Consider the following 23,788-nt stretch of genomic DNA (forward strand, 5'->3'; position numbering starts at 1 on the left):
CAAATTTACTTGGTCCATTTCTGACGCCTTCTGCACCTTTTTCAATCTCTGTTTCAAATTTTGGAGACAGTCTATGAACTGATATCTTTTATAGACCCACTGACTCTCACATCTATCTAGACTATACCTCTTTCCATTTTCTCCCCTGTAAAAATGCCATTCCCTTCTCTCAGTTCCTCCATTTCCACTGCATCCGCTCTTAGGATGAGATTTTCCTGAGGTATATTCCTCCTTCAAAGAAGGAGGCTTTCCTTTTTCCACCATCAATGCTGCTCTCACCTGCATCTCTTTCAATTCGCACACATCTCCCACAGCCACACCAGGGATAGGGTTTGTCTTGTCCTCACCTTCTACCTCACTAGCTTCCGCGTCCAGGACATAATTCTCCGTAACTTCCACCATCTCCAGAGGGATCTCACCACCAAGCAGATCTTTCACTCCTCTCCACATTCTGTTTCTGCAATGATCGCTCCCTAAGCGACTCCCTTGTCCATTCGTCCCTCCCCACTGATCTCCCTCCTGGCACTTATCCTTGCAAGTGGAACAAGCGCCACACCTGCTCTACATGTCCTCCCTCACTACCATTCAGGACCCCAAATAGTCCTTCAAGATGAGGGGACACTTCTCCTGCGAGTCTGTTGCGGTCATCTGTTGTAACCATTGCTCCTGTAGCTTCCTGTGTATCTGTGAGAGCCGACGTAAATTGGCAGACCATTTCACCTAGCACCTCCGCTCGGTCCACCACAAAAAGAGGGATCTACCAGTGGCCATCTCTTTCAATTCTACTTCCTATTCTGACATGCCAGTCCATGACCACCTCTACTGCTGTGATGAGATCACAGTCTGGTTGGAGGAGCAACACCTTATATTCCATCTAGGTAACCTCTAACTTCTTGAACTTCCAGTAATTGCCACTGCCTCCTCTCCTTCACCATTCACCATCCCCTTTTACCTTTCTCACCTTATCTCCTTACCTGCACATCACCTCCCTCTGGTGCTCCTCTCCCTTCCCTTTCTTCCAAGGCTTTCTGTCCTCTCATATCAGATTCACCCTTCTTCAGCCCTTTATCTCTTTCATCAAGTAACTTCCCAGCTCTTTACCTCCCATTCTCATGGTTGTACCTATCACCTGCCACCTTCTGCTTCTTCCTCCCTCCCCCACTTTCTTATTCTGACTTTTCCCTTTTCCTTTCCAGTCCTGATGAAGGGTCTCGGCCCAAAACGTAGACTGTTTACTCCTTTCTATAGATGCTGCCTGGCCTGCTGAGTTCCTCCAGCATTTTGTGTGTGGTGCTTGGATTTCCAGCATCTGTAGATTTTCTTGTGTTTGCTATCTATCAGCGAGGAGCAATGCAGCCTAACGGAAATTTTTATTAAAACACATTCTATGCAAATTCAGATTTTAGAGCTGAAACAACAAATAGCCAGAAATCCTAAAGAGAATCAGAATCAATGTTATTATCACTTAGATGATGCAAAATTTGTTGTTTTCAAACACATAAAGTTACTATAAAGTACAAAATAAATAAATAGTGCAAAAACCCAGGTAGTGTTCGTTGAATATTCATAAATCTGATGGTGGAGTTGAAGAAGTTGTTTCTAAATTATTGTGGGTTTTTGCTAACTTTTTAAATGTATTTCTTCACAGAGAGCATAAAAAATTTATGTAATAAAGAATATATGGAAATGATTTTTATAATCTCAGCAAAGGTTAGGCACATGTTCAAAAGCTTCTATCCGTTTTATCATTCCCTTGTCAAGTTTGTTTTTGTGTCAGATTGCGATACATGGAGCAGCTGACCAACTTCTGTCTTTTTCCATCAATGCTTCTTCCCAAAGTTTAGTACCTACACCTTTAAAAAACACATGCAATAGCTCAACATTTTCTAAAATTCCTGCTATTTTTATGCACACTTTCCCAAAAACTTAGATACATTCTTAGTTTTGTTTGTCTTTCCCTCTGCTTCAGAAAACCATTTGGTTCGAGCTTCCAATTCAGTTCTGCAGATTCTGAGTGCTGAAGAGCTCTCTTTTGGATTTGCAAAATATATCCAGCATATTAATTCCACCCAAGTAAAGCATACTGGAGGTGAGATACAATACTGCAGCTAGAAAGATCAAGAGAGTTGGAACAAATTATATTGCTTCAACCTGACCACAGTCTGCACTACATGGTTAGTATCAGTTAGAATTGTGACTTACATATCATCATAAAGAGATGCAAAATGGGACCAAATTCCTTGCAAAGATTCTTCATAGTAGCTCTTCGCATGTAAACAAGTTTCCATTATAGGAGCAAGTTTCTCATTAGCCATTCTATTTATGCCCTTCATAATTTTTTATACCTCTATTAGGTCACCTCTCAATTTCTGTTCATAACTGAAAGATTCCATCCCAAGTAGCATTCTCTTTATGCAAACAGAACGGCACACAATACTCTTATTGTGGTATAAGCAATGTTCTATACATGCTCATGTTTTATGCCTGGTTGATGATTTCCAGCAATCATATGCCTCTTCCATGCTTATCTACCTGTGCTACTGTTTTCAGTGGCCCTTGGACTTGTACACCAAGGTCCTTCTATCACTCAGTACTTCCTAGGAACCTTCCATTCAAGGTCTATGTTACACTTCCCAAAACCCATCACCTCACAGTTATATGAAATATCAGGAGTTGTTCTGTAGCATGTTTTAGAACTTCAGCAGGCATACTGAATGTTGCTTTAGAGGTGGCACAGTACACTCATATCAAGGACAAAGTCTCCAAAGAGGAGTTCCCAAAGTGCTTCTTCTAGCAGTCCCCGACTTCTTCATTGTCCTTCATAAGGCCATAATCCAGAATCAGAATTAGGCTATTCGGCATATCGAGTCCACTCTGCCATTCAATTACTGTTGATTTATTATCCCTCTCAACCCCATTCTCCTGCCTTTTTCCCATTACCATTGAAACCCTTACTAAGCAAGAGCCTATCAATGGCCACTTTAAGTATACCAATAGCCTGCCCTCCACAGTTGTCTGTGGCAATGAATTCCAAAGTTCTTTGATAAGGTGCCACACGAGGCTTCTAATCCAGAGCCTACTCTACTTGTAGGAAAGATACTAGAATGTACAGAAGATTGGCTGACAGGCAGGAGGCAGAGAATGGTTCAGGTTGGTGACCTATGGTTTTCGAGTATCCGAGTAATCTGAGTGTTCCTACAGTATAGTCACCAGAACTGCACATGAAAGTCCAACTGCGCCTAACTAATGATTTGTACAACTAACATGATGTTCCATCTTCAATATTCATTACCTCGGCTGATGAATTCAAGCAGATAACATGCATTCTTCAAGACTGTCTTCGCTTTGTTGCCACTTTTGGGAAGCTATTAGTGTGATTGTACCCCAAGGAGTTGCTGTTCAATAACTCTCCCCTGGTCCTTGACATTTAACATTTATATCCTGGCCTGTTTTAACTTCCCAAAATCGATCTGTCCAATATCCTAGCTGTAGTTACAATTCCTAAGTTCTGAGTTCATTGCTCCGGTTGCATTCGAGTTCCATGGAAAACCAAAGGCTGCTTATTGGGAAGCAAGAGTGATCTTATAACAGGGTCATGACTGGTGTACGAGAGTGCGTGTGTAGGCAGTGTAAGGAAGCTGTCATGCTGTATGTGAGGAGTCCAGCCCTAATGTTCTATTTCCTAAAGTGATGCTTATAGTGAACTGTTGGGAGGTATGCTGTAGGGCTCTGCAGATTGGGTCTTCACATTTGTGTGGTTAGCTGTACTCTGCAAAATCCTCTAGAGGGTTTTGCCACAGTGAATAGCTGATGAGCAGGAGGAAGTAAAGAGAGGAATGAGTTAGGAAACATGTCCTAATGAAAGGTCCTCAGAGATACTAACATCTGGGAGAGCGAGCAATTTCAAATTCCTGGGTGTTAATATCTCTGAAAACCTAACCAGGTCCCGTCGTATCAATGCAGCTATAAAGAAGGCAAGACAGCAGTTATATTTCATTAGGAGTTTGAGGAGATTTAGAATATCACTTAAAACAATTGAAATTTTCTACAGATGAACCATGGAGAGCATTCTGACTGGCCGCATCAGCATCTGGTATGGGTGGGGGGTGGGGGCTACTGCTCAGGATCATAGTAAGCTATAGAATTAGTCAGCTTCATCACGGGCACTAGCCTCCGTGGTATCCAGGACACTCGAGTGGTGCCTCATAAAGGCGGCGTCCATCCTTAAGGACCCTCACCATCCAGAACATGCCCTCTTCTCGTGAAACATACGCTGAGTGATTTAGGAACTACTTCTTTCCCTCTGCCATCCAATTTCTGAATGAGTATTGAAACCATGAACACTACCTCACTACGTTTGTATTTCTGTTTTTGCACTATTTAACTAACTGATATACTTACTGTAATTCAGTTTTTTTAATATTGTGTATTGCATTGTACTGCTACCGTGAAGTTATCAGATTTCACAACATATGCAAATGATATTAAAACTGATTCTGAAAGAGCTGTACTCAAAGTATTGTGCTGTGTTTCCATTGTTTTTATTTGTAGTTAATTTACTATAGGGTCCTGTAATGCACAATGTTGGATCCATAGAAATTGTTTTAAAGCTATCTGAGGGTGATTCCATGAACCACAACCTCATCTCAGTCATACAGTGGCTATGTTGGAAACTGTAACTTCAGCATCAGATCATGAAACTTCATTCAGTCCACCAGTGTCTGGACGAAACGAGCCAGGGCTGCTATGCTCAAAGCATATCTTTTCACTCTTTAAATTGCAGCTGGGATATTGGATACAGGGTTGTGTGACTCACTAGGCATCTTAACATAGTATGCAGAATTTCCTGAAGAATTTTTAATGCAGCCTGTATTTCATTCTACATAATCCTTGGTGGTTTTCTGTACACTATCCCTCATCTGAATCCCATGTATCAAAACTTGGGCATGACCAATGAGTGAGCACTTCTGCTATTCTGTCTCTACTATCCTCTCAATGTGTTGTGTACAAAGCTAGGCAGGGAGTTAAACACCCTCTCAGAAATCACCCCAGCCAGGAGCTTTCTTCAGGGTTTTTATGAGAAAATTTTCTGAACCTGCAGAAAGTAAAACACGTATTAAATTAAATACAGAATCGTCATGCTACTGAATGTACTAATATTGTCAATTGTTCTCACAATTAGCATTAAACAAGGTAATACGCACATGTAACATTCTATAGCTATGCTGTAGACTTAATAGCAATGCTCAATAAATAGAATACTTCCTGCAAAGTACATCTCCCTCCTCTATATTGGGTACATCCTCTACACTGATGAGACTCATTGTAAATTCCGGAACCACTTTGTCAAGCGGAACTTCCCAGTGGTCCGATATTTTAATTTTGATTCCTGTTTAAACGTGTCGGTCCATAGCCACCTCTTGTGCCATGGTGAGGCCACCCTCAGGTGGAGGAGCAACACCTCACATTCCATCTGGGTAGACTCCAACCTGATGGTATGAATATTGGATTCTCCTTCCGGTAAAAAAAAATGTCTCTCCTGCCCTCTTTTTCTCTGCCCCGCTCTGATCTCTTGCCACTTTTCACTTGTTTATCACCTCCCCCTGGTGCACCACCTCCTTCCCTTTCTCCTATGGTCCACTGTCCTCTCCTATCAGATTCTTTCATCTTCAGTTCTTTCTCTTTCCCACCCACCTGACCACCTATCACCTTCTAGCTATCCTTCTTCTCCTCTCCCCACCCTTTTATTCTGATGTCTTCCCCATTACTTTCCAATCCTAATGAAGGGTCTCGGCACGAAATGTCGACTGTGTATTTCCATGGATGCTGCCTGAACTTTGGAGTTCCTCCAGCATGTTGCATCTACTAAATGTTTACCAATATTAAGAAAGCTTATGACTCTCAGATGCTGCTGTTTCAAGGGCAAATAAAGTGTGGATGGAGATGGATGTTTTTCTACCACGTGTGCTTCAAGTTGAAATCTGAATTAGCCCACGCAGCAGTTGATGTAAAAAAAAAACAGTTTACAAGCAGCAAGTGATGTTTGTACAAAACAAACTGCATACGAAATGAACAGTGCCTCTGGAGGCAGAATGCTGTCCTCTGCCTTGGATGTAGGACAGTAGTCCAGAATCTTTTCTTCATGTTGATGTTGATCTCATCTTCATGTTGTTTTCTTGGTTAATGTGGAATGTTACAGTTTTCTAATAAACCAATGGAGGATATTATAGTGCAGCCAGGAATTCCCAGGACATTGCTGATGATGTTATTAGACAGCTAGAAGCACATTCTGACTAGGAGAAGGCTGTGTCTGCAGATGTGAAGCAGGACTTGGCTCATCCTTCTCTTCCCTACATCCCTGAAGCTGACCTGATGCAACCCTAGATAGCAGATAAGGTGAGCAACACACAAAATGCTGGAGGAAATCAGTAGGCCAGGCAGCATCTATGGAAAAGACTACAGTTGACGTTTTGGGCCAAGACCCTTCAGCAGGACCGCTCACTGTCTCGGGAAAATTTCTGAGGGACATTTATTTAATTTCTTCCTTCCCATATCCTTTGTAGGCAAATAATCTTTATCTAGGACTCTAAGAATTTGAAATCATATTCTGTCAGGTCTGGTGCTTCACTCATTAAAATATGACTCCTTTAGATAATTATGCATTTCAGTAAAATAGCAAAAATACAAGGATTTATGTAAAAGTTACAAAATTTCAATAACAAGTTGAAAGTTTTAATCAACACTTTGTATTATTATGCATAAGAGTAGATCCCTTATAATTAATACATGCCCGGAAGCAACAGAAATAAATTGATTTCTCTTTCTGGTTAAAAAATATACCCTCACCCTCCCTGTAGTCCCCACTCTGACCTATTGCCTCTTTACCTCTTCTCTCCTGCCTATCACTTCTTCCTGGGTCTTCTCCCCCTTCCGTTTCTTCTAAGTTCCTCTCTCCTGTCCTATCAGATTTAATCTTTTCCAGAAATTTTCCAGAAAAGCTATTATTAATGCTTTTTGAGAGAGTGATTTAGATGCATATCATATTTTTACTGAGTTAAGTATTGTATGTAATTAGTTTTGCTACAACAAGTGTATGGGACATTGGAAAAACTGTTGAATTTCCCCATGGGGATGAATAAAGTATCTATTTATCTATCTATCTATCTATCTATCTATCTATCTATCTATCTATCTATCTATCTATCTATCTATCTATCTATCTATCTATCTATCTATCTATCTATCTATCTATCTATCTATCTATCTATCTATCTATCTATCTATCTATCTATCTATACCTTCCCACCCACCTGGCTTCACCTATCACCTTCCAGCTAGCCTCCTTCCCCTCCCCCAACCCTTTTATTCTGGCATTTTCCCCCTTCTCAGTCCTGATGAAGGGTCTCGGCCCCAAATATCGATTGTTTATTTATTTCCATAGATGCTGTGTGACCTGCTGAACTCCTCCAGCATTTTGTCTGTGTTGCTAAGGAATTGACCCACCATTACTCCAGCATAGACTTCCACCGAGACCACTCAACGACAGACCTTGTTACATCTTTTATGTCTTGCCTGTACTGCTACCGCAAAACAACAAATTTTACGATATATGTCAGTGACGTGAAACCTGATTCTGATAGTTGGTGTACAGATTGTTATCGATTTGCCAATGTTTTCTTTATTTAAAAAGGTTAGATGTGGAATTGAGAAGAGAATGTTTGTGTGATTGTATGTCGGTGCATCACTTGCATGTGGCAGTAATATGCTGTATTCCAAGTAAGAGTAGTTATTTATGTACTTTTGGAAATGTGTTGTTAAATCGTCTGTTGTGGCCTCAGATGTCTCAAAGCAATGTACTTCTGAGAATTACTATTCAATCTTTTGTAATGAATGCAGGCTGAAATGTGGGGCAGATGCTCAGTCTGTTATTAATGTCTTCAGATTATCAACAGTTCCTTCATTTGCATTCTTTCTAATTTCCCAGAATTATTTATGCCTTGAACAATATAAAATAAAACATGAAACTGGAAGGATGTAACAAAGCATAATAGGAATAGCACTGAAAAGATCGCTTTTACCAGAACTTCAAGTTGTAAACTTTTTATGCTTGATAGGAGGAAAATGATCAGAATTTGTTTGTCGTTGAAAAATATTGTGTTTCTTTTATATTATTAGAGAGAATAACGGAAGTGAAGACAGACATCTACGTAACCAGCTTTGGACCTGTTTCAGACACCGACATGGTAAGTAGGAATGCATTTTTAAAACTTAGGCATGTTAATTGTGCACTCAGTGACTGTAACCCAGAACAATGAAAGAAATAGAGACCACATTATCCAAGGAATAACTTTCAATAGGCACTTCTGGGGCAATGAGTCACCATCCTTTCTGTTGACCCCAGATCTTAAACAAGATTCTATAATACTTGATGATTTACCTGACGTCACCAATGCCACATAACTGGTACTGGGCCAGATACTTTTCCCTTGCGCTGTCTTCTATAATACATTTGACTACCCAATTAGGAGAAAAGAAAAGAGAGGAGGAGAAAAGTGAGAATTTAGAGAGCTAGATAGAAAGCTGAAAAGCAGGACCTCCAGGGTAACCATCTCTGGATTGCTGCCTGTGCCACAGGCCAGTGCGGGCAAGAATAGGAAGATTTGGCAGATGAATGTGTGACTGAGAAACTGGTGCTGGGGTTCAGATTTATGGATCATTAGGATCTCTTCTGGGGAAGGTATGGCCTGTACAAAAGGGATGGGCTACACCTGGTCCCGTAGGGTCTAATATCCTTGCAGACAGGTTCTACAACTGTTGGAGGGGGGGGGGGCGTTTAAACTAATTTGGCAGGGGGGATGGAAACCAGAGTGATAGGGCTAGGGATAGGAATGTTGGTTTACAAGCAGAGGAAGTGTATAGTGTGATGGTCAGATGATAGGGTAAAATTGAAGTCAGTGGGTTGGGTTGCAGTATAAAAGGGTGACAAATGCAAGACTAAAGGTGTTATATTTGAATGCATGCAGTGTACCTAGTAAGGTACATGATCTTACAGCAGTTAGAGATTGGCAGGTATGACTTTGTGGGTACCACAGAGCCATGGCTGAAAGACCATTGTAGTTGGGAGCTTATTATCCAATGTTTATCGAAAGAACAGGCAGGTAGGCAAAAGATGAGGAATGGCTCTGCTGGTGAAAAAAGAAATTAAATCTTTAGAAAGAGGTGACATAGGATTGGAAAATGTAGAATCCTTGCAGGTAGAGTTAAGAAACTGCAAGGGTAAGAAGACTCTGATGGGAATTATTTATCGACCTCCAAAGAGTAGCCAGGATGTGGGCTACAAATTACAGAGTGCGATTGAAAAAGCATGTCAAAAAGGCAATGTTTCAATACGCAAATAGATCGGGAAAATCAAGACAATGCTAGATCCCAAGGGACAGTATTTATGGAATGCCTGCGAGATGGCTTTTTGGAGGAGCTTGTGATTGAGCCTACTAGGGGATCAACAATTCTGGTTGGAGTGTTGTGTAATAAAGTGGATATGGTTATGGAGCTTAATGTAAAGGAACCCCGAGGAAGTAGTGATCATAATATGGTTGAATTCACCCTGCAATTTGAGACAGAGAAGCTAAAATCAGATGCATTGGAGTAAAGGGAATTGCAGAGGCATAGGAGAGAGTTGATAGGGGACACTATCAGGGATGACAGCAGAGCAGGAATGGCTGGAGTTTCTGGGAGCAATTTGGAAGGCGCATGATAGATGTATCCAAAGAAGAGGAAGTATTTGAAAGACGGTGATGCAACAGCGGCTGACAAGGGAAGTTAAGCCAATATAAAAGCAAAAGGGAGGGCATATAATATATTAGACATTAGTGGGAAGTTATAGGATAGGGCATTTTTAAAAAAGCGAACAGAAGGCAACTAAAAAAACCATAAGGGGAGAAAGATGAACAATGAAGGTAAGCTATCCAATGATACCAAAAGTTTTTTCAGAAACATAAAGAGCAAAAGAAAGGTAAGAGTAAATATTGGACTGCTGGGTAATGGGGACAAAGAAATAGGAAAATGGCGGATGAATTGAATGAGTATTTTGCATCAGTCTTCACTGTAGAAGACACTAATAGCATATTGAAAGTTCAAGAGTGTCAGGGGCAGAAGTAAGTGCATTACTATTATTAAGGAGATGGTGCTTGGGAAATTGAAAATGTTTGAGGGTAGATACGTCACCTGGACCTGATGGTCTACACCCCAGGGTTCTAAAAGAGGTAGCTGAAGAGATTGTGGCGGCATTAGTAACGATCTTTCAATACTCAGTATATTCATGGTTCTGGAAGTCTAGAATATTGCAAATGCACCTCACTCTTCAAGAAGGGAGGGAGTCAGAAGAAAGGAAATTATAGGCCAATTAGCCTAACCTCAGTGGTTAGAAAGATGTTGAAGGCGATTGTTACGGAAGTGGTTTTGTAGGTACTTAAGTGGGTACTTGTAGGCACATGTCAAAATAGACCAAAATCAGCATGGCTCCCTTAAGGGAAAACTTTGTCTGTTGGAATTTGTTGAAGAAATAAGCAGGGCAGACAAAGAAGAATCTACTGATGTTATGTGCTTGGATTTTAAGAAGGTCTTTGACAGGGTGCCACACATGAGGCTGCTAAATAAGGTATTACATGAAAGATACTAGTATGGATAGACCATTGACTAATTGGCAGGGGGCAAAGAATGAAAATAAAAGGACATTTTTCATATTGGCTGCCAGTGACTAGTAGTGTTTCACAGGGGTCTGTGTTGCAACCACTTCATTTTACATTGTATGTAAAATCAAATTAATGGCTTTGTGGCCAGGTTTGTGGATGATACAAAGATTGGTGGAGGGGCAGATAGTGTTGAGGAAACAGAGGTCGCAGAAGGTCTTTGACAGATTCGGAGAATGGGTAAAGAGGTGGTAGTTGGAATACAGTGTCGGGAACTGTATGGTTATGCACTTTGGTAGAAGGAATAAAAGCATAGGCAATTTTCTAACTGGGGAGAAAATTCAAAAATCTGAGGTTATTTGCAGCTAGAGTTGTTGGTGAGGAAGATGAATGCAATGTTAGCATTCATTTCAAGAGGACTAGAATATAAAATCTGGCTCAGTAGTGCCAGAACAACAACTTCTTACTCAACGTCAGCAAGACCAAGGAGCTGATTATAGACTTCAGGATGAAGGAAACCAGAGGTCCATGAGCCAGTCCTCAACAGAAAATCAGAGGTGAAGAGGGTTAGCAAATTTAAATTCCTAGGTGTTATTATTTTGGGGGGGTGTCCTGGGCCCAGCATGCAAGTACGATTATGTAGAAATCATGGCAGAGTTTGCAGAGCTTCGACATGACATCTAAAACTTTGACAAACTTCTATAGCTGTGAAATGGATAGTAGATTGACTGGTTGATTCAAAGCCTGATATGCCCTTGAACAGAAAATCCTACAAAAAGTAGTGGATACAGCCTAGTTCATCAGGGTAAGGCCCTCCCAACCATTGAGCAAATCTCCATGAAATGCTGTTGCAGGAAAGCAGCATCCATCATTAGGGACCGAGCCACCCAGGACATGTTCTCTTCTCACTACTGCTGTCAAGAAGAAGGTATCTTGGGACTCACACCACCAGGTTCAGGAACAGTTACTGCCCCTCAACCATCAGGCTCTTGAACCAGAGGGGGTAATTCACCTCTCTTCACTTGCCCCATTATTGAAATGTTTTACAACCTATGGACTCTTCATTCCACGTTCTTGATATTTATTGCTTGCTTGTTTGTATGTTTATTTGTTTATGCATTTACTTATTTACTTAGTCACTCACTCACTCTTTTTGTATTCGCATAGTTTATTGCTTTCTGCACTCTGGTTGAATATCCTAGTTAGGCAGTCCATTGATTCTGTTATGGATATTATTCTATAGATTTATTGAGTATGCCTGCAAGAAAATGAATCTCAGGGTTGTATTTGGAGACATATATCTACTTCGATAATAACATTTCTTTTCAAACTTTGAACCTATACAGCCACAACTTTACATCCTTGTTTTTAAGGCACTGGTGTGGCCTCATTTGGAGTACAGTGTTGTGAGCAGTATTGGGCCCCTAATTTAAGAAAGGATGTACTGACATTGGCGAGGGTTCAGGAGAATGATTCCGGGAATGAAAGGGTTATCATATGAGCAATGATTGAAGCCTCTGGGCTAGTGCTTTCTGGAATTTAGAAGAATGAGGGGGATCTCAATGAAACCTATCAAATGTTGTAAGGCCTTGTTAGAGTGCATGTGAAGAGGATGTTCTCTTTGGTGGTGGAGTATAGGACCAGAGGGCACAACCTTAAAATAGGGGGATGCCCATTTAGAAGTGAGATGAGGAGGAATTTCTTTAGCTAGAGGGTGGTGGGTCTAAGGAATACATTGTCAAAGATGGCTGAGGAATTCATTGCTACAGGTGGCTGTGGAGGCAAGGTAACTGGGTGCATTTAAAGTGAAGTTTGATAGGTTCTTTATGAGTCAGGACGTGTAAGGTTATGGGGAAAAGGCAGGATAATGGAGTTGGGAGGGAAATGGATCGGTAATGATGAAATGGAGGGGGAGACTCAATAGGCCAAATGGCCTAATTCTGCTCCTGTGCCTTATGGTCTAATATTATAGTCTCCTGATTTTCCCAACATAACCTACTTTCTGATCTTCCAAGGCAGCCATATCTATGAGAGCATTCTTCCAGTTGCTGCCCACGTAGTAACTCTTTGTTTTCCTTGGTCCTGATCCCACCCATTTCATCTCTTTCTTTCCTTCCACCATTAAATGCTAGGTCCTGAAACTCTGACTTGAGCTCCTAGCCTCCAAGTATCGGATTTCCAGCTGTCAGGTTTCATTTCATATGACAGAGATTAAACGTTTGCTGGCAGCCGCCTTCTATGTTATTTTATCTCACCCTAGAATTAGTAGGCACATTGTCTTCTTAGCTATCTTTTGCTTAAACTGCGAAGTTAAACCTTTCATCATTCTCCTTGATGCGTTACTGTCCGTGTCCTCTTATGTGCTGCCTAACAGAGCTATGTCACAGAAGCATGAACTATTATGGTTAGAAGGTGTTAGAGCTGAAGAAATGTGAAGTCTGTTGACAGGACTTGCCAAAAGCATGTAAATTTAACAACATACCGTTTGTAATCCACCCATGGCTGATAGAAGTAAATAAATAGCTTAAGAAGAAGCTTCTAAAGTAGCAGGAGGGTTAAAGATTGGGAGCATTTCAGAACCAAAGATTAGGATTGAGACCCTGAAGACACTTACTCAATGTTTTAGGAACAGCTTCTTCCTCTCTGCCATCATATTTCTCAATGGTTCAAGAACCCATGAAAACGACTACCGTGTTACTCATCATTGCACTATTTGATTTCAAGTTCAGTTCAAATTTATTGTTATCTAATTTGTACATATGTACAATTAAATGAAACAACATTCCTCTGGACTACGGTGCACCCACAAAACATATATCACACACAGCATATAAAACAAAATATTACCACAAGTAAATTAATAAATTATAATTCAAAGTGCAGCAAGGGTAAACAGGAAACTGTAAGAAGTTTTGTGTCCTAGTATCGAGGTCTCGATGATGGCAGGGTATTCATTAGCCTGAGGGAAGAAGCCAGTCTAGCAGTCCTAGTCCCGACGCCCCTGTACCTCTTTCCCAATGGTAGTGGGTCAAAAATATTGTGGGATGGGTGGTGAGGATCCTCAACAAATACTGGGGCCCTTCATATACAACACTCATGTTAAATGTAACAATGGGGGTGGGGGAGGAGAGGGAGACCCCAGTGATCTTCTGAGCAGTTTTTACTATCCTTTGTAGGGTCTTGTAGTCCGATTCCTTGCAGCTTCCGTCCCAGACAGGACACTCTCAGTTGTTAGAATGGGGGCGTGGAGCCTTGCAAGCCTCTATCTCCTCAAGAAGTGTGGACACTGATGCACCATCAATAACTCACTCTGAGATGTAAGAAGCGAGGTATCGGCTTTTATTGACTGGAAGAATGAACAACACTACATCCTGGGGAATGAGGCAGGGCATCAGGCCTCAATCGCCTTTATACAGGGGTCTGTGGGAGGAGCCACAGGAGCAGTCATCAGGGGTCTGTGGGAGGAGCCACAGGAGCAGTCCAGACAGGTATATGTAGTTCACCACAGACACTGCTGTGCTAATTTGAAGGTGTTGTAGGTCCAGATTAGATTTTTGTAACTTATAGTAATTTTGATGTCTTGCTGCTACAAAACAACAAATTTGATGGCGTATTTCAATAATAATACACCTGATTCTGATTCAGAATTCCCAGCTTGGAGAGCTGTGGAGTGTCATTTTCTGATTTGTTCAAGGCAGAGTTACATATCAATGGAATCATAGGATATGAGGATAGTACAGGAGAATGGTGCTGAGGTGAAAGGTCATCTGTGATTTCAGTAAATGGAAGAGCAGATTAAAAGGCCTAATCCTTTTTTCTTATTCCGCCTACTTCTTTATCAGATGACTGTCCTAAAATTCTATGCTTTCAGGTGGTAAAACATAGATTCTCCAGGCTTACTCACATAATGTGCATTCTTTCTTTCATGGTGTTTGTTCCTTTTTGGCTTCTGGGCTCCAGCCAATAATTCCTAAGAACATTCATACTTTAATGGGATGTGAATTCATAAAGGTTCTGAGTTGTTGGTTCTGGCTCACCATACCTTTAGCAGTTTGTACATTAATTGCTCTGAACTGATTGCTACCAGATCATTCTCTGGAAATCACAATGTGGCTCTGCCAGTCCAGCCATGTTGTGGTTTATCCCATTGTGGATGAGATTAATTTCTCATGTATATCTCATCAAGCGCAGCATATGCACCTGATGCAGGCTGGGCTGCTGAACTCTCAGTTCCCAGCTCAATTCTCCTTGAAGCTGCTCATTTTGTAAGAATGAAGGCTGAGGAATTTTTGAGTGCAACCAGCTGTTATGTGGATGATGATTAGCTAAAGTATCTACAATAGTTCTAGGTAAATTTTACAATTATGTAATATCAATATTATTTCCTTTGTTCACTATTTCAGCCATATTTTGAAGCAACTGCCAGCAAATAATTGAATAAGACATTCTTTTCCTGAATCAATACTGACTGCCCTTTGACAAGTTATGATTTTCCAAGTGTTACCCTGTAGGGTAACATTTCCTTCGTGACAATGAAACAGAAATATGATATGTGGAGAATACCAACGGACAAACTGTCTGTGTATCTCATAACCAGGAAACTAATTCAACAACATTAATCAAATAATTGATGTCAAATGGATCTGTTCAAACACTGAACAAGAGTAATGGGAACAGTGATAGGGAAAAAATGTTATCGTTTATAGATAAAAGAAAGAAAATTTATTGTTTGCTTTCTAGGTCTACATTTCCATCTGTCCTCAATTCTAATTAATTCTAGCATCATTCAATAATAATGCAATTTAGTTTTAGTCAAGTGTTATTGTAACCAAAATATTGTATGCAACTGAAATGTGCTTAATGCATTATAAAATTTAACTTATGGTTACATAAAATTTAAATTACTCAACAAATATGACGCACAACTAATGAAGTAGTGGCATGATTTAGTAATAAATTGATTGTATCAAATGTTAGTGAATTTCTAAACATTTCAAAATAATTCAGTGCTTTGTTAGAAGCACGGTACAATGTGTACTGGAATTTCAGGCTGCTGGTTGAGCATTATTGAGAAGAATGGGAGTCTCTTTTCTCATTCATGCACCTGTGCTGTCCTAAAGGAAGTCGAGAGCTAGAGGGCACAGGTCTAATGTGAGAGGGAAGAAATTTAAAGGAGATTGGAGAGCTACGTAAGCTGTTTACAACGAGGGTGATGAATATCTAGAAAGAACTGCTAGAGGAGACAGATGCAGCTTAAGAGCCACATGGATAGATACTGGATGGGAAAGGTGTAGATCAGGGGTTCCCAGCATTTTTTATGCGATGGACCCCTACCATTAACCCAGGGGCCCATGGACTCCATACAGGGAGACAAATGGAATTAGCATAGATAGACATGAGAGTTGGCATGGATGAGGAGGGAGGAGAGGTCTGTCCTTTACTGTGCTGTTTTGATATAGGTTGCTCTGCTGTGTGGGGCCTCTCATTTTCTCCCTAGCATGCAGCAGGCCCAGTAAAACAGACACCAGCATGCTGGCAGTGTCGAGAGTAATTCAGGCTATAATCCCAGGACACTTCCTTTCTGCGCCTCTCGCCAGTCACTTTAGCTCCCAGTCAATCGCCTACAATTCATATTGGCTTTTTATCTTGCAACTAAATGCACAGGTTTCTCATCTATATGATTGGTACATGGAGTTAGTATGATGGTCAAAGCCTGGTCTGGGAATAAAGACATCAGATCAGCATTTTATCGGTGTTGGGTATCATGCTTGCTGACTGAGCAAATTAAAGTTCAAATGTAAATTTATTATCAAAGTACATAAGTATCACTACATATAACCCTGACATTCATTTTCTTGTGGGCATACTCAATAAATTCAATAACTGCAATTGATTCACTGATAGACTACACTGACAAGGTGGACAACCAGGGTTCAAAAGACAATAAGCTGCACAAATACAAAAAGAAATGATAAAGAAATAATAATAATAATAATGATAATAAAAAAGCTTGGTGCATTCAAAACCAGACTAAATAGATACATGCGCCAGATGAAGAAAACAGGCGTATCAGTTCAGGAACAATGAAGATGGTTTATACAGGACATTGAAACTAAATTCAACACACCAAAATGTCACCAACCTTAGCACAGAATTACCAGCAAACATAGAGATATTGAACTGTTTGTCTAATATCTGTTCAAACAGGGTGATGCACAATCAAGAAGCTGGATTCAGAAGGAAAAGTAATGCATTCACACAATTAAAGACATGCAAATATCTGAAGTTACAATGGATATGCTAAAAGAGGTTATAAAAAATACCCACAACTGGGAAAGTACAGGCAGTGATAATACTGTATTCATAATCATTGGTATAAAATTTTACTTGCCTTCATCAGTGCCTATTGATACATGTAAACAATTTTCTTAAAAATCCCGAAAGAGTGCCCACGTTTTTGACAGAAGGTAAAACATATCTGTCACCTAAAGGAGAAATCACAAAAGAACCATCAAAGTATCTTCCTGTTTACTTGTTTATGAACTATATATATATATATTGCAACATCAGGCATCTCGCAACTAATCACTACTCACTTAGATAACCATAATATACTTACAGAAGAGCAGAAAGGATGGTGTAAAGGTATAAAGGATGTAAAGAACAACTGAAGATAGATTCCATAATTCTAAATCAAGCCCGGCAGAAAAGCAGAAATCTTTTATGTTTTTTGACTACAAAAAGCATTTGTTTCTGTCCCTCTCTCATGGTTAATAGAAACTACACCTAATACTGGTGAAATCCCTACAACATCTGATAAAGCACTGGCATACTATAATAGCTCTATCTATTAACAGCCAAAAAAGAACAGCCTCAGTTATGAAAATAAACTGAGGCAATTTCCAGGGTGACTCTCTAAGCCCAATATGGTTCTGTCTAGCTTTAAACTCGCTCTCTAATTTACTGAATTGGACAAAGATAGGGTATCAAATCAGAAACAACTAAACAAATTATACTTTGTCACACGTTCTATACATGGACGGTTTGAAATTATACGCTTCTTCATCAGTAAAGCTAAAGCAATTAGTTCAAATAGTAGAGCTATTTTCTAAAGATATAAACATGAACATTGGACTAGATAAGTGTAGAACATTAAACAAAGAAAAGTGCAACAGAACTAGTAGATTAGAAAACAGAGCAGCAGAATACAATACAACAATGGATGAATATGAAACCTATAAGTATCTGGGATATCAACAAGCAAAGGAATTAGATCTTAGTGCATTAAACGGAAACATTTTGACATAATTTACTTCAAGGCTTAAAATCTGCCAAACAGAGCTCAATAGTAAAAATATAACAACATCAAATAATACTTTCTCTATGCCAATATTAATATTTTCCTTTGGATAATATCCTGGTCTGAAACTGATCTGGAAAATAGGAAACTTGAATGACATTATAGAAAATGCTTTGTACACTCGAATGCACTTAGATTAACACTACCTCAGACAGAAGGGGGAAGAGGAATGACAGACATAAGAAATTTGGACAACAGTCAGTTAAATCTTCTAAGGATATATTTCATCACTGAAAACAAGATTAGTGCTGCATGTGAGCATATTCAGTTCTGATAAGAAGTACACAGCACTAAACACTAAGCATAACCCAGAAAATTGAAGCAATTATCATTACTGGGGAAAAGGTTAAGCAATGGAAGAGTATGGCCCTCCATGGAAAACATCCCCAAGATGTGAACAGACTAGATGTCAACAAGGAAGTGTGAAACACCTGGCTCAGCATTGGAGATCTCCTTGCAGAAACAGAAAGGCTACTTGTGGTAATACAGGACCAGGTGGTTAACACAAAAAATACCAAATATACATAATAAAAGACCAACAAATTCAAGATGATAAATGTAAAAAATGCCAAGAGAAACCAGAAACAATCCAACACATTACAGGATCCTGCAGTAGTTTTACTTGATGTGATTACTTACACAGATACAATCAAGCGGCCAACGTCATTCACCAAAACCTTGATTTTAAAATACAATCTCAGAAAAGACACCAGACCTTACTATAAATACAAGCCTGATCCAGTTTTAGAATCAGAGTCTTCCAAATTATATTATGACCGATCAGTTATTAGAGATAGGATGATCCATAATAACCATTCAGATATAATAATACAAGATAAACAAGTAAAAACAACTTACTTAATTGATACAGCCATTCCAAACACACATAACATACACAAATCAGTAAGTGTAAAACCAGAAATATGTTGAATTAAAAGAAGAAATTGAAAGACTACAGTTCATGAACAGGGTATACATTGCCCCAAAGGCAATATTTTCAACTAATATCATCCCTAAGTTACTACACAATAGCATTAAAAATTAGGCCTAAGCAGCAATATTTATTTAATCTTTAGAAAACCACGATACTAAATACCACTCAAATGGTCTGAAAGTTCCTAGCAATTGAGAAATGAGTGTGCTTGGCTATGCCTGTACCTCAGGTTTTACCAGCCTGAACTGAGAATAAATATAGAAATTCCATAATAATAATAATTATCACTGTTGAAGAAAATGTTAACTAATGGAGGAGCATGATCTCCGTGGAAGATATCCCCATGAGCTGAGCAGAATAGATGTTTGACAAGAAAGCGTGAAACACCTGGCTCAGAGTTGGAGACCTCTTTCAACACATTACAGGATCCTGTACTGTAGAAGTTTAGCACAACCTGATTACTTACACAAGCTCAATCAAGTGGCAAACATCATTTAGCAGAATCTTGCTTTAAAGTACAAACTCATCAATGAAATTGCATCTTACTATAAATACAAGCCTGATCCAGTTTTAGAATCAGAATACCACGAATATTATGGCCGATCAGTTGTTACAGACAGGACAATCCATAACTGTCCAGACATAATAATACATTGTCCCAATAATAATATCGACAGCTGATATCATCCCAAAGGCACTACATAATAACATTAAACAAGTAGGGCTAGACAGCAATATCTATGTAAATCTTCAGAACACCACTAGAATAGTCCGAAAGTTCCTAGCAACTGATAAATGAGCATGCTTGGCTATGCCTGTACCTCAGATTTTCCCAGCTTGAGCTGAGAAAATGTAAATAATAATAAGCAATATATATTGAAAACATGAGATGAAGAGTTTTTGAAAGTGAGTCGATAGCGAATGGGAACAGTTCAGTGATGGGGCAAGTGATGTTGAGTGATCCTTTGTGTTATAGGAGCCTGATGATTGAGGGGTAATAACTGTTCCTGAGCCTGGTGGTATGAGCCCTGAGGCTCCTGTGCCTTCTTCCTGATGGCAGTAGTGAGAGGAGTGAGATGGCAGAAGTATGTCCTGTGTGGTGGGGTATGGACTGTGTTGTATCCACTACTTTTTGTAGGATTTTCTTTTCAAGGGCCTTGGTGTTTCCATAACAGGCCATGAAGCAGTCAATCAAAATACTCTCCACCACACATCAATAGTAGTTCGTCAAAGGTTTAGATGTCATGCCAAATCTTGGCAAACTCCTAAGGAAGTAGAGGCACTGCCATGCTTCCCTTGTAATGATACTTATGTGCTGGGCCCAGGACAGATCCTGTGAAATGATAACACCGAGGAATTTAAAGTTACTCTTCTCCACCTCCGATTCTCTGAAAAGGACTGGCTCGTGGGCCTCTGGTTTCCACCTCTAGAAGTCAATAATCATTCCTTGATCTTGCTGACATTGAATAAAAGGTAACCACTCAGCCAGATTTTCAATCTCTGTCCTACACGCTGATTCATCACCATCTTTGATTCAGCTTACGGCAGTGGTTTTGTCAGCAAACTTAATTATGGCATTGGAGCTGTGCTTAGCCACTCAGTGAAAAGTGTAAAGCAAGTAGAGCAGGGGGCTAAGCACACAGTCTTGTGAAGCACCTGTGCTGATGGAGATTGTGTAGAAAATGTTGTTGCTAATCCAAACTGACAGGTTTGCAAGTGAGGAAATCGAGGATCCCATTGCACAAGGAGCTATTGAGACCATGATATTGAAACGTATTACAAACAAGAGAAAATCTGCAGATGCTGGAAATCAAAGTAATACACATAAAATGTTGGAGGAACTCAGCAGGCCAGGTAGCATTTGTGGAAAAGAGTAATTGAATTGCTCCCTCTCTGTGATCTTTGCTGCCCTCCAACTCTTTGACCGTGTGTTCATCCGGACCTGTTAGCATTTTTTAATCACGCCATCCACTTCTCTCAATTCCTCCTCCTCTGTCACAACTGTTCTCAGGATGCGGTTTTTCCTTCCAAAACTAATGGGATGGCTTCCTTCAAAATAAGGGGCTTTCCTTCCTCCACCATCAATGCTGCCCTCACCTAGATAACTTACATTACACTCACGTCTGCCTTCACTCCATGCACCCGACACTCCACCACGGATAGGGTTCCTCTTGGCCTCACCAACCACCCCACCAGCTTCCGCTTCCAGAACATAATTCTCCTTAACTTCTGCCATCTCCAATGGGATCCCACCACCGACCGCATTTTTCCTTCCCCTGTCCCCACTTTTTGCTTTCCGCAGGGATTGCTCCCTATGCAACTCCCTTGTCCATTTGCCCCTCCCCACTGATCTCCCTCCTGGTACTTATCCTCGTAAGCAGAACAAGTATCACATCTGCCCTGTACCTCCTCCCTCACTACCATTCAGGGCCCCAAACAATCCTTCCAGGTGAGGCGACACTTCACTTGGGTTCAGCTACTGTGTCTGGTGCTCCCGGTGTGACCTCATGTACAGTATATTGGTGAGATCCAATGTAGATTGGGTGACTGGTTCACCAAGCACCTAAGCTCCGACCGCCAGAAAAAGCAGGATCTCCCAGTGACCTCCCATTTCCCATTTTGACATGTCACTTCATGGCTGTCTCTACTGTCATGAAGAAGCCACATTCAGGTTGGGGGAGCAACACCTTATACTTCTTCTGGGTAGCCTCCAACCTGATGGCATGAACATCGGTTTCTCAAACTCCCATAATGCCCTTTCTCCCTCCTCCACCATTCCTCATTCTCATTTCCCTCTCTTACCTTATCTCCTTACTTGCCCATCAGCTCCCTCTGGTGCTCCTCCCCTTTCCCTTTCTCTCATGGTCTTCTGTCCTCTCCTATCAGATTCCCCCTTATCTAGCCCTTTATCTCTTTCAGCAATCAACTTCCCAGCCCTTTACTTCACACCTCCCCCACTCCCAGTTCCATCTGTCACCTACTTCCTTGTATTTCTTCTTCCCCTCCCCCCTCAGCTTCTTATTCTGACTTCTCATCTCTTTTTTCCAGTCCTGATGGAGGACCTTGGCCTGAAATGTCAATTGATTCCATAGATGCTGCCTGGCCTGCTGAGCTCCTGCAGCATTCTGTGTGTATTATCTTAAAACCTATTGATTACTTTTGAGGAGATGATTGTATTGCATGCCAACTTTAGTTGATAAAGCATCACGCATCTTTGCTGACCAGATATTTCAAGTTGCGTGAAGAGCCAATGAAATGACATCTGTTGTGGACGCTTTGTGCCTGTAGGCAAATTGGAGTGGTTCTAAGTTGCTTCTCAGACAGGAATTGATATATTTTATCATAAACCTGTCAATACACTTCATCACTGTGGATGTAAGTGCTACTAGACAATAGTCATTGAGGCACACTACCACATTCTTCTTAGACACCAGTATAACTGAAACCTCTTGAGGCAGGTGGGTACCTCAGATTGCCGAGGCGAGAGTTTAAAGATCTCAGTGAACACTTCTGCCATTTGATCAGCACAGGTCTTTAGTACTCAGCCAGGTACCTCATCTGAGCCAGATGCTTTGCGTGGGTTCACTCTCCTGAAGGATGCATCACCATGCTGTTGTGATGCCCAATTTGCCCAATGTTAAAAGAATACACCCGTGTTTTGTGCACTGAATTGGGAGTCAATAGGCACCTGAATGCTGAGGATATCAGTATGATCACAGCCATTACTCTTTACTAACAATTCTGCAAACAAGTAGAATTTTTTAGATGTAATCTTTTTTTAATATTACAAACAAACTTAAGCTCACACATAAATCGATGCACATGTTATGAATTTATTTATATATTCCTCGATATAAATCAATAAGTGTTCAATTTTTTTTGATATTTAGAGGATCTAGGGATATATAGGTTTGTGCAGGAAAGTGGCACAGAGGTAAATGAACAGCTATGATCAGGCACTGGGGCCAAATACTATCTACTGCTGTATTTCTTTTGTTGTAACATTCTAATTTACTCAATTAAATTAGACATTTACATTGATACCATTGGATTTCTTGAGAGACTTCTTAAATCGTAACTATAATAACTTTGAACCCTTAACATGTCACCACGGGTTCATTTTAGATTTTCTTTTTCACCTGGTGTTTCACCATGTTCAGTGGGACGGTCACTGAATGCAAAACGAGAATCCAATTTCTGAATTTAAAAATGCTTGCTTGACTACTTTGTTTTGCCTTCAAATAGTGATGAGGTATTTCTATGAAATGACAGCCTGATTTCTGTCAAAACGATTTCCTCCTGTTTTGAGGATGTTTTAAATCAGAGTGCTGGTGCCAATTTTGTTAAGTGTAGGTTATTAATCTCCATTTGTCAGCATTACACCTTATGAAAATGTAGAGTATAGGCCTTAAAACAGAGCTAGCATCTTGTGTCTATGCAAAAGCTTCTGGTAATAAATGCTAATTCCGGATTTTTGGGGGAAGAATAGAAGATCCTTGCTGCAGGCAGCTACTTGTTTAAAAATTGTAGTCTTGTATCAGCTGAGACTGGGTCAGATTTGTTTATACCATTTTTGTAAGGAGATTTTGGGATTAGTTTTAACAAAGGAATCATAATGTAATAAAAGCAGAAAATGCTGGAAACAGGAGGATAGGCAGCATATCTGTGCAAAGAGAAACAGATTCCTGGTTGAAGATGCTTCACTGGAACTGAAATGCATGAAATGTTAACCTGTCTCTTTTTCACATGTCACTCCTGTCCTACTAAGTGTCTCCAGCATGTTATGTCTTTGTTTCAGATTTCCAG

General features: G+C 40.2%; 1 protein-coding gene across 5 annotated transcripts in view; it reads left to right on the plus strand.

Moving 5' to 3' along the window:
* The window catches only part of gabra2a (gamma-aminobutyric acid type A receptor subunit alpha2a), a 174,601-nt gene that overhangs the window by 86,423 nt on the left and 64,390 nt on the right, over positions 1–23,788 (plus strand). For all 5 annotated transcript variants that reach the window (XM_073064724.1, XM_073064721.1, XM_073064722.1 and 2 more), the window contains exon 4: positions 8,176–8,243. In XM_073064724.1, the coding sequence (XP_072920825.1) occupies positions 8,176–8,243 (68 nt within the window). The remainder of the gene's footprint in view (positions 1–8,175; positions 8,244–23,788) is intronic.

This window comes from Hemitrygon akajei, chromosome 13 (genome assembly GCF_048418815.1).
Source record: "Hemitrygon akajei chromosome 13, sHemAka1.3, whole genome shotgun sequence".
NCBI lineage: Eukaryota > Metazoa > Chordata > Chondrichthyes > Myliobatiformes > Dasyatidae > Hemitrygon > Hemitrygon akajei.